The 15,512-nt window shown below is 31.5% G+C and overlaps 1 protein-coding gene across 1 annotated transcript; it reads right to left on the reverse strand.

The window, feature by feature from the left end:
* Positions 1-9,310: 9,310 nt before the first annotated feature.
* LOC112023645 (protein PLASTID MOVEMENT IMPAIRED 1) lies at positions 9,311-12,188 on the reverse strand. Its single transcript, XM_024056269.2, is given in 2 exon segments — positions 9,311-10,982; positions 10,985-12,188. Coding segments are annotated over 2 exon segments (2,628 nt in total). The 5' UTR covers positions 12,044-12,188; the 3' UTR covers positions 9,311-9,413.
* Positions 12,189-15,512: the final 3,324 nt, after the last annotated feature.

Raw genomic sequence — 15,512 nt, forward strand, 5'->3', positions numbered from 1 at the left:
AAATTTTATTACTGGAGTATTATTTTTCTTAGTTTCTCACTTATTTTCAGGCTCTGGCCCTACTCCTAAGTGTGTTACTATTCTTATTTTTTTTATTCAATTGATATAACTTATAAATGTAAATTATATATTAATTTGATAAAAATGTATAATTAGTTATTTAATTCTATTCATTTACAAATCCAATGATTGTTATCTTAATGATCTTTCGAATGTTAATATTTTTCAATATTATTGTACAATATAGTTGTGTTGTATATAACGTAAAAATTATATATACAGGAAAAAAAATATATTCATTTTATTTTTTACTCACGCCTCTCCCGCCAATAAATTCATGACTCCACCATTATTGATCCCCCTAAATAAAAATTCTAGAGCTGTCACTGGCTTAGAAGCCTTGATTATGCCAAGTGCTACTCTCACTAATTAGTAAATTAATTTTACATTTTTTTAGGATATATTTTTCAAATTAAGGGAAAATATTTATCAAATGTCTATTTAAAAAATATTATAAAATTTTTCTAAACTTAAACCCCATACAACCCATGTTTTTTTTTTTTTTTTTTATCCCTTAAGTTACATCTTTCGTTTTATTAATTATTATTAAATTAATATTTATTAGGATATTAATTTACAAGGCTCTTGACTACGGGATAATATTTAACAATTATTTAATTTAGATAAAAATTTATCATATTGGTTTTAGAAATTTAAATTCTACTCCAACTAAAAGCTTATTGTGTGTGTGTGTGTGTGTGTGGGGGGGGGGGGGGGGGGGGGGGTAAAGCCCAGCCATACGTAGTGGGCCTAAAGCCCAAGGTGAAGATTAGTTTATGTCCGAGGAGGCTTAAATTATCGAGGGGTATTTCGCGTGAAAGGAGGATACATAGGGGCGAATAAACTCCGTCCGAAGAGAGCATCAGTGTTTCGAAGAGACGATCATCCTTGGATGAAAGGATTTTGGGGTCATGTAAAGATCTGGGGGGTTTGAATGGGTTTACTAGTGACTTCAGCAATTTGGATCAATTCTAGACACGCTTGGAGATAAGAGGAATGGGGAAATATCTAAAAGAAAAAGCTGCCACCACCGTATTAAATGCACTACAGTAACTTTTCTGGCCGCATTTATGTGGAGAAGACCTATGAACAGTACAACTGGAGCTACCGTCATTCACAAAAACTAAAGGAGATACATGACATGCACTCAAGTGGGGAGCTGGATGAAGAACAAGTGGACGATGGCAATGGTAGTGGAGGAAGATATATAAAGAAGAAGGGTTCCTAAATGAAAAGGGGGGAGACAAAAAAAAAAAAAAGAATTGTAACCTGTATCCAATCTATCATAAGCCTCTTCGGACTTGAACTTACTTGGTCTTTACGTGTATTTTTATGCTGGTTTATACTTGTATGCTGTGATCAACCGTTGTTAGCTCCATAGTTAACCTAGTTCTATCACCCACGTTCTACAAATTTATTGTTTTTGGGCTTGGGCCACAAATCCTAACCCTACACTTATTATCAAAAATTTTCCCCACAAACAACCCACTTTTTTTTATTGTTTTTTTTCTTCCTCAAATTGCATCTCACATTTGATTAATTATTAATTATTACTAAATTAGTATTTTATTAGGATATTAAGCTACAAAACTCTTGACTAAAGAATAAGAATTAACAATAATTTAATTTAGATAAAGATTTATTATCTAAGTTTTAGGAATTTAAATTATACTTTAACTAAAAGTCTATTGTCAAAATTTTAGAACTTTTATGTGTGTGTGTGTATACTAGCCTCGTCACATGCGCTTTGCGCTCGATGAGGTTTTTTTTTTTTTTGGTCTAGTGTCATTATTATTATTATTATTATTATGGATAAGTTCGTTTTAAAAATATGGATTAGTAAGAAACTGTCCTATTTTGTAGGTATTTTAAGTGCATTAGAGATATATTTTTACTGGATTGTTTTCAAGTTTTTTTCCGGTTAAACATAAGGTTTAAAGGCTAGTTCAAAGTGGAGAATCCTCTTATTTATGTATTAGACTCATCACACGCACTTTGCGCGTGCAATAATACTCTTTTTTATTTATTTGTTTTTTGGTTTAGCATTATAATGCTTAAAAAAGTGATATATAAATATTCGTGTGTGTGTGTGTGTGTGTGTGTGTGTTTTTTAAAAGAAGGAAGTAAGGTAACGTGGAATAATATTTAAAAATGAGATAGAGAACCGTAAGAAGTTGAAACCTAACGGGACATTTGAATTTATTGATTGGGATAAGAATTGTAGTAAAAAAAAAATTGAGATTTGAACAAAAGAAAAATTATATATGTTAGTGTGGATGGATGAGGATTTGTGATAACGGTATAGAATTTGGATAACAAAAATTTTGGAATATTTTAAAGAATTTAAAAAAAAAAAAAAACCATAGAAATTTCGGGATAAGAATGAGTAGTTTTTATGTGAGGTAATGGTTTTTTTTTTTTTTTTTTTTTTTGGGAAGAAGTAATTTTGTGTTTTTTTATAAAGATAATTGAAGTATTTGAATTCAAATAGATAAAAAATATGATTCTCAAAAAAATTAAAAAATAGATAATAAATACAAATAAGAATCAAACATTTGATTACAAATGGATGGTGAGAATAACGATTTTTTTTTTCCTTTTGTTTTTGAGGTAGTTTGACTGTTTTAACCATTTATGCTTTTTTGTAGGAAAAAAAATTAAATTAAATGGTATGTTATTTCAGAATTTGTATGAGAATATTTTGGTACGCCAAAAATTGAAGATGAAATAGGGGAATCCTCTTATTAATAGTATAGATATTTAGCAATGGTTTTTCGATCCAATCTCTTTATCCAATAAGCCATTCTTATATTTAAATCTCATACAATACACCCCACATTATTGTTTTTTTTTTTTTTTTCAAATTTTTTTTTCCCGAAGATGCAACTTTAGGTTATTAATAAATATTTGATTTCCCCCTCAAAAAATAAATAAATATTTGATTCAAAAGCCAGGAAAAAAGGGAGGGTTTAATCATGGCATTATAAGTGATAGTGTAGCATTATTGGGAAGTAACAATGGCTGTTGAATAATTCCAAAAGTAGGAATAAAAAAGGTAAAAGGAAAACTTGCAAAGAACACGTCGTTTTACGTGGTGGACTTGATGTATGATGAGGTGCCATTGAATCTGAACTTACTAAATTCTATTTCATTACAACGTTTACACCAAGTTGTATTAGTTTCCTTCTTAGCAGTGTTAGGATTTGGGGCTTCTGTAGGGAGATTTATGTATTTTTAAAAATTGATAAACTTAAGGTCCGGTTACCAGAATTACTAAATTTTATATTTAGGAAAAAAAATTATATTTTGTTAAATTTTTGCATACATGATACAAATTACTACTAATTAAAATGAAGTCTTTTGATTTTTGGCTCACCTTTTAAAATTGTGCCACATAAATTTTGAATATCTCATAATTTTATATGTTATTCTTATAATAGATATTTTTAATTAATTTAAAGTTTATTCTATATTTAAACAATTCATTAGATAATTTTTTTTTTTAATAACCTGCAATTTTATTAAGAATTAAAAACATTATGACAATCGAACATGCTTCCAGAACTGCAGGTGGCAGATTGCAATTATTACTTTAAAAAAACTATCTTTAAGAGCAACATAAATTTTCGTAGCAGAATGAGCAGTTAAGTTAAGAGATCTCCTAACACAGCAAAACTCACAATTAACAAAATACAAACTTAAATCAGAAGCACTACTCATGATAGTAGAGATAAACCAATCAGCAAGTTCAACCTCTTCAGCTAGAGCATCAAAACAAACTTTTGCATCCCTTTCCACAATAATATTGCACCAATTTTCAAACCTAGTCAAGTTTAAAACCTACAAAATTGGAGCTGCTTCAATTTGAGCAGGAGTGCATAAGTCATAAATCTTGGTCCAAACCTTTAACACTTCACCATTTGCATTTTTGGCAACAACAGTTAAAAAGATGAAATCCCATGAGACTGCATCATCCACGTTCAATTTTATAAAGTTAATTTCTAGGAGAGAGTTTCCATGAGTGCAATTCCTCTCTCCTATTGTAGAAGAATAAATAGTTGCATATATAGAAGGTACTTTTGATTACCTTCTGTTGGATATTTTTATAAAAAATATCATATTTATTTTAATACTCATTTATGTGAATTGAGGAAATCAATTATCCATTAATGTTAGATACATTGATTGCTAAATTTTGAAAATTCAAATATATGAAAATTTGAATAGCTATTGTCAATGGTTTTAATTAGGAAATCTCTAAAAAATAATGTGAATTTTAATACTATATATTGCTAGCTTTTATTATACTTTCCTTTATAAACTTTTGTTCTAAAATGTTTTTTTTTAATATATTTAATAGTAACATTATAGATAGAAAGTATCAAATATTGTACAACTATATATTTATATAATTTACCGTTGATGTGTTATAGTATTATATATTGCTTTCCATTCTTGGTTGTAATTATTGTGTATAGTCAAAGTTTCAAAAGAATTGTATTAATTGATAGTTAAAAGACAGCCACGTTAAGGGCTGTAATTTTGTTTTTAATGGCATTATGACACTAAAAGACAAACTTGATTTGTCTATTAACTTACCACACCTCAATGTATATACTTTGGCAAGAAGGTTTGACCGGTTTATATATAATATATGTATAAAAAGAAAACTATTCATCACACATTAATTTCAACAATTTTATGATCTTTTAAAGTTAGCAAACGTTTTTATTTTTTGGCTAAGGACAAGCAACGAGTCTGGCTTTATATATATATATGGAAAGAAATAAAAGTTTAAGAGAAACATTCTTTTTTTTTTTTTTTTTTTTGCTTTCTCAAAAAAAAACAAAGAGACAATTTAAGAGAAACATTCTTTTTTTTTTTTTTTTTTTGCTTTCTCAAAAAAAAACAAAGAGACATATTTTTATTTTTGAATTACAAAGCTGCAGACTTTTTAAAAAACAATTTTTTATTGTCCTAAACACTTACTATCTATTGCTTCTTACTACTCACAAAAATATTTTATCTTTTACAGAATTTTATGGGAAAAGATAGTACTATAGGGAGCTTATATCCTACAAGTAGTGTAGGCTCACAAGGATAATCAGTAAAGGTGGCTGGGCTATTGTATCCTAGGGACAACGTGTAGAAACTATTTGTCTAACTACATCGGATATACCGTAGATGACATGATTTGTCTCAAAACATTGACTTAGTCCATGCCTCATCTCTGCCACCTCTTTATTGGTAAAATCAAATTGTGTAATTTCCAAGGAAAATTCAGGTATTATCTCTCATTTATTTCCAACACCTTCACTTCTTGTGAAGATAATTTATTTAATGATCTAAAGTACTTCTAGCAAAATAACATATTTGAACACCCAACCCGATTGTTATGGACTAGCACGATCAAGTTGATAAGCTATAGGCATAATCATGTGGATAAGCTATAGCTCAGCAAAGTCTAGCAACAAAATATATTTCACTTTTATTAAAAATTGTTTACATTGATTTGTTGTGATCATGATCAATAATCAATAGATAATCATGTCCATGTCTTGAGAACTTGTACACATTTATATTATCCAACCTGGCTGAGGTCTTTTATATTTTAATCTAATAAATTCATTTTACTTAGGGCATGTTTGGTAGACTATAATAGACGTTGTAATGTAATAGTTATTCCTATGTTTTATTTATTTTTTAGTTTGGTTATGTTTTTATTACAATGAATAGTCATTCCTTATGAATAGCTATTTTTCAAAATGAGAAATAATTATTCCTCTTTAAAAGGTAGTATTAGTTATTCCTTAGTAAGTGCAATAAATTCAAAACTTAATATATTTCCAAATAAACAAACTTTCCATATACATCTAACAATTATAAAAATAAAAATAAAATCATAAAAAATAACACATATCTCTCTTAAATTTAAAAATAACAATTTTTAAAAAGATATAATTGTATGAGTAAGATATTTTCTAAAATAAATGTTAAGTTTCATTTTAATGTTATAACTCACAACCAAACTAATGAATATGTTTAGTTATTACATTACAACACACTTTATTACTAGTAATAAAGATTACAATTCCTGTCGCAATCCCTATTCAGTGTACCAAACGTACCCTTATTATTCTTTGATTCTAAATTTGCGTGCAGGAGGATACTATATCAAAGGACGTTTACTATAAAGAAGCAAAATAATGGACACTCATTTAAGTTCTTGGTTCTCTTATATAAGTTTTTAATTTTTTTTTTAAAAACAAATTGAACTCTTTTGTGTATATTTTGACTTTGGGTTTTAGTTATTGTATTTAATTTGTGAGTGTGTTAATTTTTTAAAATTAGAATATCACTAGGAAAAATTCAGTATTGAGGAACTATTTTGTTTATTATTGTTTGTGCTGGCTAGGACATAGGTTGAACACAACTCAAATAGGAATAATCAAACTTGTAATGATGCAGTTTGAGTCCCTAGCCCAAAGGATAAATGAACTTAGGCCCAAAAAGCCCAATACAATGAATTTGTAGAGATTGGGTTGGAAAAACTGGGTTTTAATGAATCAGATAACAAGTAAAGTGGATTCAGATGACAAGAAAATGAAGATAGACTGATCTATTCTAAATAAAATCGTTCTTGGCACAGTCCAAGGAGATCAATTCTTACATATCTTTCTTAAGTCAGATTACAGATTCAATTCTTGATTGCTACAGTATTTTTCTCTTAGTTTCTCGATCTCATTCTCTCAAGATCTTCCTTCAATTTTATACTATCTTCCCCTTTCATCTCCACCTTCCACGTGCAGATCAAATTGTGGGTGTTGATCTTTGTCCTATTAGCACCTTCCTGAAGTCTTTGAGTATTAACTATAAGACTAAAAGTTACTGTACAGATATCACCTCCTCATTAATGCGGCTAGAGAGTTAGTTGCAGAGCCTTTAATATGGTGGTAGCAGCTTTTCATTCAGATATTTCATAGCCTCCCTATATCCTGTTCCTTCTTTATACTTATCTTCATCAGTGGAATTGTCTGGAACATTACTTTTGATGTCAGACCACACCTTCCGACCTCGGCTAAGCCGAGGAGCATTCCTTCTCAGATCGCTTCCTTGGAACATAATGCCCAAATCCCTTCTTTTATTTATTAGTGCTGACCTCTATTACATGTTTATCCATCATTGGACTTATGAGGTGTCCTCGGATTGGGCCCCTGGCCCAATACATTCTACTAGGCCTAATACCCCTACAAAACTCATTCCATATCTCATATTAAGAAATTAACACAAAGTACAAAGAGAACTTTAAAATATAAAAATGAACAAAGACTGATAAAATCATCAACATTTATCATATAACTTAAAGTAATTTTTTAATTAAATTTTTTTACTTATTTTATAATTTATTATTAATATTTATTTAATAATTTAGTTTTAATTATTTTTTTAAAAAATAGCTTACATACAAATCTTCATCAAGTTGGAATAATACTAGTATTATTATATAGTATGCTATTGCTTATTTGGATGCACTTAAAAAAAAAAACATTTATTATAAGTATAAAATACGGATGTATATATATATATATATATATAGGCATGGACCTGCCAAAATAAGTTTAAAAAGTCCAAATAAAAAACTTTATTTGGGCTTGCTAAACGCACTAAAGTCTAATGGGGGTTGCACGAAGGTAGACATTGTGGGTTAATACTTAAAAAACTCCAATGTGAGATGCCCTACCGATCACTCCTAGGCTGGAAGGTTAGGTAACAGATAAGATGTGCCCCATAATACAGGTATCACCTTTCACAAATGTTATGGCAGAAGAATACTGCCATTATTTTAGAGTACATTTATGCATGGATAGAATCTATATTATAGCAAAACTTCATCATTTCTGTGGCTGATGATTTGATTTAGGTGAAGCAGAACTTGGCCTTGTTTCCTGTCTTGGTGGTTTCAGTGTATTTTATTTTTTGAATGGCCTTGAAAATTAACAAGGTATAAATATAATCCCTATAATGTGACTTTGTATCTCTTTCATCGTTTGATAATAGACTGTAGTTGCATACTTCGAATTGGGTACTAAGCGTGGTGCATGAAGTTATGCAGAGCCAGTCATTTTGAAGACCCCAAAACAAAATAGTAAAGGTATTTTGAATATGAAATTCGCACCTGATAAGCTACGTATCTGTTCTAACTTCTATGGGGTTGTAGCCTTTCAGGTTCATGAAAAAAAAAATGACATTACTTCAAATTCCATAGAGGCAATATGGCATCTCTTCAACATGTGAGCTTCTTGTTTTCATGGTAAAGCTGTTTTTATTTTTTATTTTTTTTATAATTATATTAGAACAGGGCAATTTGATTGATAGAATGCCTTTTAATCAATGTTGCTATTATTAAACTTCAAAAAAAAAAAAAAAATTGTTGCTATTTTGAACTAGGATGCACAAACACTTTATTTAGAGTGTTATATCATATCTTATTTGTATCATTATACAGTGTCGTACTTGTCGTTTTATGTTATAATTTTTCAAAAATTATTCATGTTGTTGTGTCATACCCATGTCTGTGTCCATGCATCCTAGATTTTGAATCTCAAGTTGGTCCATGCCAGATCCATCACGACACAAAATTAGGGGAATTTGTAGAAAGGAATTTGGTTGAATTGTAAATGAATGAACAATTCTCAAAGATAAGAGCTTGATTGTATATATCGAACAAATCATCATTGTGTTGGAGGAGATTATTAAGATGAGAGCTAAATTACACCAATTAGTTCTGTCCTCAGGGCTACAGTTGTGAAAAGCTTTCAGGAGCTTTATGGTTGATTAATGTGCCTGCTCCGATGCTTATCCTTGTACTGGAAGTTCAAAAGTTCGTCAAATTTTAACTTGGCAAGAAAACTGATTTTCTTTGTTACCTCAAGTGAAACGAAGGTGCAGAATGGATGCCGGTCCCATCATTTAAAGAAGGGATTCATTCGTTTTATGATTACTAATCTTACTTATACATTTTAAATCCATCACTACCCTTGCTGTTGATTCCTATTCATCTTTTGTAACACACACGCACAAGGTAAACCATTTGAGTTGAATCAATTATATTAGTAGTTCTATTGTATTTTGTTCATTAATATGCTAATACACTGATGTCATCTTTGCATTTTCAGAACTGCATCCAAATCCAACCAAACGATGCTTTCAATATAATGCAACTCACTACTGCATCAAATTTCATACTTAGTAATCTGTAAAATCTATAATTTGTATAAAAAGTAATGCTACTAGTATGGCATTAACTATGAAATGAATTTACTTTATAAATGCGGCCTCAACAAGAAAGACTCCTACTTTGCAAACCTTACGTCTGGATTTCTGATTGGTTTGAGCCACATGTCAGCCATTACTCGTGAGGAAATGCTCCAAAACAAATCTTGCCCCTTTACCAGCACATGTTTTCCTTTTTTCCCTGCCTTTCCCAAACCATATGCAACCAGCCACTGCATTGCAGTCAGCCTCAGCTTCTCAGTATCCCACACATGTCTTTTCCCACTCGTCCTAACCTTCAAGCCTCCAACATGTAAACTCATTAATTTGAATTTCTTTTCATCTTCATACTTTTCCACTTGGATGTTAGTACCTGTGGCATGAACAAGTGCTATCACAGGTCCTCCGACTGCCTCATATCGCCTAATTGGATCCCTCAACTGGACAACCACTGCTATTGTGATATCTGATGGATCTCCTGGCTCACTTTCAGGAGTAGCCAAGCTATAGTTTTTTATCCAATCCTCAAGTGGAACAGCAGAAGCCAGGGGGTGACTCTGATCATTTCCACCACTTCCAACAGTCTTGCTATTGAGTGAAGAAACATAAAATGGGGCTTCTTCCTCAACCATATCAGCCTGAATTTTTAAGGCTTCGACTGCCATGGCCTCAATTTTCTGCATGGAGAATGCCAGAACTTCCTCTGCAGTCAATGGTTCTTCATTCACATTCCAAATTCCTGTTGAAATTCTCTCTTTCCTGCCTGTACTCATTGCAGTTGCCATGAGTTTTACTGCAGCAATTGTACGAGCAGCACTTGAGCTAGCACCTTCTCTGTTTCTCCCTTGGATTATTGCAGAAGCAATGCCTTCAAAGGCTATCTGTTCTGCAGTTTTTCCTAGCAGTTCATCCATGGGCATCAAAGACAAAACTTGTGAGCTGAGTTCCTCTAGCCCCATAGCTGCCATCCTCTGAAACAATTCAAACCCAGTTACAGATTGATGCGATGGTAGGACAAATGGTTTTGATATTTGCATGGCTAGCTTTGGATCATCTTTCCTTGCAACTGTAGTATCTAATGGATTCATGGCAGCTAAGTAGCCCCCATTCCTGGTTTGGACCACACAGCCTAAGCCCTTACCAAGGTCAGGGAGGTACACATTGGATTCAGATTCTGTTGAATCCTCGGTTCCTTCAAGCTGGAGAGGTGGAAATTCAGGTTGATTTAATTTATATGGCTTAGTTTCTTCTTCCTCAAGCATCTGGAGAAATTCCCTTGTCACGTTTTCTTCATCTGCATCCAGTCTTGGTGATTCAGTTTCTTCCTCCTTTTTGACAATTTTTTCATTTCCCATCATAGACTCAAGAGCTTTTATTTGTTGAGCAATCGAATCAAGTTCGGTTAATCTTGTGAGATGTACTTGATCATGCACAACTTCTTTGACAACATCACTTGACACTGATCTTTCTTCAACTGATTTTTCAGATTGACCTTCTGCATCCTCCTCTTTTTCTTGAACCTCAACTCCTTTATCCACAACTTCAAAGTCAGGGAGGTCAAGATCTTCTATCTTTGTTTCTGGCTCTTCCTTCTTTGGAATAGAGAGAGTGGATGATGGAGCTGCAGCTGGAGCTGGAGCTGGGGATGGGCTGGCTCATCAAGATTCAAGTCATCAATTCCTTGAAGATCTTTTCTTGTTGCTCCTGTCTGTGAAGGACTCCAAGCTTCCTTTCGGCTTGACATCTTTGGACTAGGGACACTAAAGGATATTTTTGACTGATTTCTGGCAAAAGAAGATGAGAAAATTTTAGATTTATCTGACCTCAATTCCTCAGCCTTCCTATAGATTCCAATTTCTCCATCTTTCTCCATAATCTGGAACCCCAGTTTCAAGAGTACTTCTCCTCCTTTTGCCTTTCCTGATAGATTGAAACTTGTGTCCCACTGCCGAACTCTTGTACCTTCATAGCTCTTCTCCACAGATTCCTCAATAAGTCGACTCAAATCCACTGAACTTCTTCCAAAATCAAGCTCTGCAGCATCAACAGCAAACACATATATCCAAAATGGACGCGGCTCGAATTGAAGTTGCTGCTTTCCACTTCCCGAACTGCAATATACATGGCACCTGACAAATAAGGTCTCTTCAAAATCAGCAGCTCCTTGTGAAACTCTTGAAGGCATGGTATGAACAGCTCCATCCTTTGTTTCCTTCTTTCTGACACATACAGAGAGCCGAAGGCCATTCATTGAAGCTGGAAGGCCTTGGACAGTGACGACTTCAACAGAAAACAAGCAGCTCAATTTATGCATTCCAATATGGGAGAGAGCTCGTATTGGCTTCCAATTCCAAATTCCCTTCTTCTCTGCTGAAGAAGTTGTTCTTTCATCCAACCTTTTGACCTCTGGCTGATTTGCCATCTTAACACTATCCTTATGCTCACTTTCATCATCAAGCTTTGGCCGGGAACGCCATGGAGACAAGGACATACGTCTTCGTGATTTGTTACTGTTGGATTGTTCCTCAACCTTAACTATGCCAATCTCATCAGCAGATGGGACTGAAGGAACAGAACTTCGAGGAAGAGCAAGGGAGGCAGTTCTTCTGGTGGTGGAAGTATGTGATTGGTAGAGTGATTGGCTGAGTGCCTCAAGTTCTTCCAAGATCTGAGTATTGGAATTCCTCCTGCCTGAGTACTCAGCTGCCATTGTTGAAGACTAAAGAAAGCAAAGAAGAAGAAGAGGATGCAGAAATTATTTAGAAAGTAATGATATTAAATGTACATTCAGAGAGTTGGAAACTTGGAATGCAAGAGAAGATAAGTAGCTAAGAAGGTTGAAAAGTTCTGAGGTGGAGAAACTGCCATAACTGATTATGAATTGTTGGTCTTTTCTGAACCAATAATTTTGCACTGATTGTGTGAAGGATAAGAGATGAACGTTAGTATTCCCACTCTCTTTCACTGTGAAAGAGACAGGATTGAAAGTGTAAGCAAGTTGGCAATCTGGTCCCATAAAATTCAATGCTTGTTTCTGGTATGTATGGTTGTTTTTTTCACCCATAAAGATTTTCCACTTGCAACCTCTGAAAGGTTGTTCTTGTTAGTTATTGTGATGTGCAATGTGAAACTATACTACAAAGGGAAATAACCCCCCCTTGAAATGTCAAGTAGGCTGATAGTAAATAGTTATTACCTTATTGGTTTATTATCTTATTAAGTAAATAGTTATTACCTCTTGTGTCTCTCTTCCTACCCCATCTTCTGTGTCTCTGCCTCTTAACATACATCATATCAAGTACTAGTCGTTTTCAATAGAAACGACTGTAAACATTCATTATTATAATAAATGACTGCAACACTAATTAGTTCATCATTTAACATCTATAAAAAAAAGTTAAATCCTTTATTGGTTTAGCTTCACCTGTTGTGTACTTTAAATCCTTTAATGTATGTACTTTTTTCTTTATAGGTATAATATAGCTAAAAAGTTGTCTATCAAAGGAAATTTATAGGAAAAATGTACTGTTATTCCTACAGTTTGACAGGCTTGACAATTATTTGTTGTCCGCTTACGAAAAAATAATGGTCATTACTCGTTTGGGTATTTACATGATATTGATAACACACTAGTGTCGTAAGCATGAGCTAGTCCCCATAAAAGCAAGATAGAAGCGAACTCCGAAATCACCAAGCTTTTACTTACTCAGTTACTCTCAATTTTCAAAACTTTCACAAAATTTTGACAATCTGATTTCATAGTAAGCATGCTGCTCTCCTATTATATGAAAGGACATAAAGCCTCGTGGCCATACTAAATGTTCAATAGGGCTAGTAGGACTAGCTCCATACATGTTGGGGCCTAAAGCCATATAACTAAATTGAAGCTTATATATATATATATATATATTCTATTTTTTAGATGCAAGATTTCTTGTTCTTTTGTGAAATTTTTGCACTAAAATTTTCTTTTGGTTATATTGTGTTTATTGCTAGTAACAAATTTATCCAAAGAAATTTTTAAGACTCAATGTGTTCTTCTCTTCTTTTTTTTTTTTTACTTAATGTTGTTCATATCTAGATGTTTGTAGATATTTTTAGTAGACATATATAACTAAAAAATATTACAAAAAAAGAAGAAGAAATTCTATCAATAAAACTATAATAACTAGAATAAAAAAAGTTTCAAGCATAAATAATAGAAACTAATTCATGAAATGTACTATGGTAGCTTCATTTAACCATAAAAGTATCATATAATCTTAACTTGCTAAATAAAGACCGGTTCATTACATTTCTCAATGAATTAGAATTTGATAAAATAACACAATATACAACTAAAACAAACAATATCTATTGAGTTAAGCAACCAAATACTAAAAAGCTATGATTGAAATTTTAATGAAGCTATATTTTTGGTATCTCTTAATTAATTTTTATTTTAACTTTATTTACTAGTAATTAGTTATAAATTTATTCGATTTTTTCTTTTCCACAAAACTTTGTTAACAACTAGTGTGTGTATATATATAACAAAAAACAAAGATATAATAAGTTAAAATTTATTTAAAATAAAAAGCAAAAACAAAAACAAAAATAGGAATGTTGTAGATGAACTAGTTTAGAGAGCAACTTTTTAAACTTCTTATATAAATCATTTTTGGGTATCAAATTTGAAAATCTAACTGTTGAATTTCATGTTCCTTATGTTCTTAACATGCATATCAAATTTTATTCAAATGGAATATTATTTACTATTCGATTTATAAATTTATTTTACATATACAACTTTATATTACAAAACTTGAAATTTTAATATTTGTGACGAAATAGCAATTGAACTTTAATCTTCTTGAAATTTTGCAAATATGAATAATATACTAAGAACATTCAATCCAATAGTTAAAATTTTAAAATTTACATATATAAAAAGTTTATCTTCAAACTAGTTTTGAAGAGAAACTTTGTTAATTTGCCATGCATATATCTGTGTAAATGAAGAGTGGTGTTTTACTCAACAAAAGTAAAACACCATTTAAGAGCTATAGCCACGTTTTAAAAATGTGGCCATAGGACTTTTTTTTTTTTTTTTGTAGTGTGCCAAGATCAAGCACAATTTTACTAGCTTACACGTAGAAGGAGAAATTGAAAAAGTACGAGAGCTTAAAACAAATATGAAAGTGTACGTTTTAGAGCCAAACCTGATCGAGAGAAGAGTCTGAACGCTGAAGCACAACAAATTAAAAGGAGTGGCAAAGAAAGCTTCAAAAAGTCACTTTTCAAAACTTTAAATGGAGAGAATGACAAAGTTTCCAGCCGTGAGCACAAACAAAATTTGAGGTTAGCACAGAGATTGATTTTTTTTTTTTTTTCTTTGGGTCTTTTGATTTTAGTTTTCAGTTTTGCTTTGTTGAGAGAGAGAGAAAGAGAGTCATTTTTCTGTTTTTGTGTGGGAGACTATGAGTTGTAACTTTAAAAATTCTATAGACTCTTACGTCTTAAATTCCCACGCAGAAAACGAACAGTCAAGAGCACAACCCACGAATAGATTTTTTTTTTTTTCCCTATTTTTTCTTTGATAAAAAATTTATTTTTGATGCTTTTGGGGCTTAATTAATACTTCAACAGATAAAGCAATACCCTATTGGTCGAAATTTAGATCTATTTTCTTGCTTTTTTAAATTACTTCTAAGAATGTTAGTATCATGTTAAATTTCTACTAATATTTCCTTTTTCAATCGGTAATATAGTTAATCTACTATTATTGGTGTGATATAGCCATTAACCAATCTTAAATAGGGTTTCATTCATTTTAATTTTGGAAAACTTATTTATGTAAATGCAACTGTAACATGTATTGTTAGTAAGTATTTTGTAAGCACTCCATTAGAAAAATAATCTAACATTTTATATAATTTAATAAGTCATTTGGATTATTTTTCATCCATTTGTAAAATTTCTTTTACAAATTTTAATTCTAAAAATAAATCTAAACCATTAATACCATAATAAATATTATGTTTTTGAAATAGTTTATTGTCTCTCTTGGCAATTTAGATTTCAGGTATTGGACATTGGATTTCAGTAACGAATTTATTTAAAAAACTATTAATTTTGATTTTAATACAATGCAAAACATTCGAAAGGGATAATTTTTTTAAAAAAATTTAGTTTTAATC

The sequence above is a fragment of the Quercus suber genome, unplaced genomic scaffold (genome assembly GCF_002906115.3).
Source record: "Quercus suber isolate HL8 unplaced genomic scaffold, Cork oak 2.0 scaffold_6, whole genome shotgun sequence".
In the NCBI taxonomy this organism is placed as follows: domain Eukaryota; kingdom Viridiplantae; phylum Streptophyta; class Magnoliopsida; order Fagales; family Fagaceae; genus Quercus; species Quercus suber.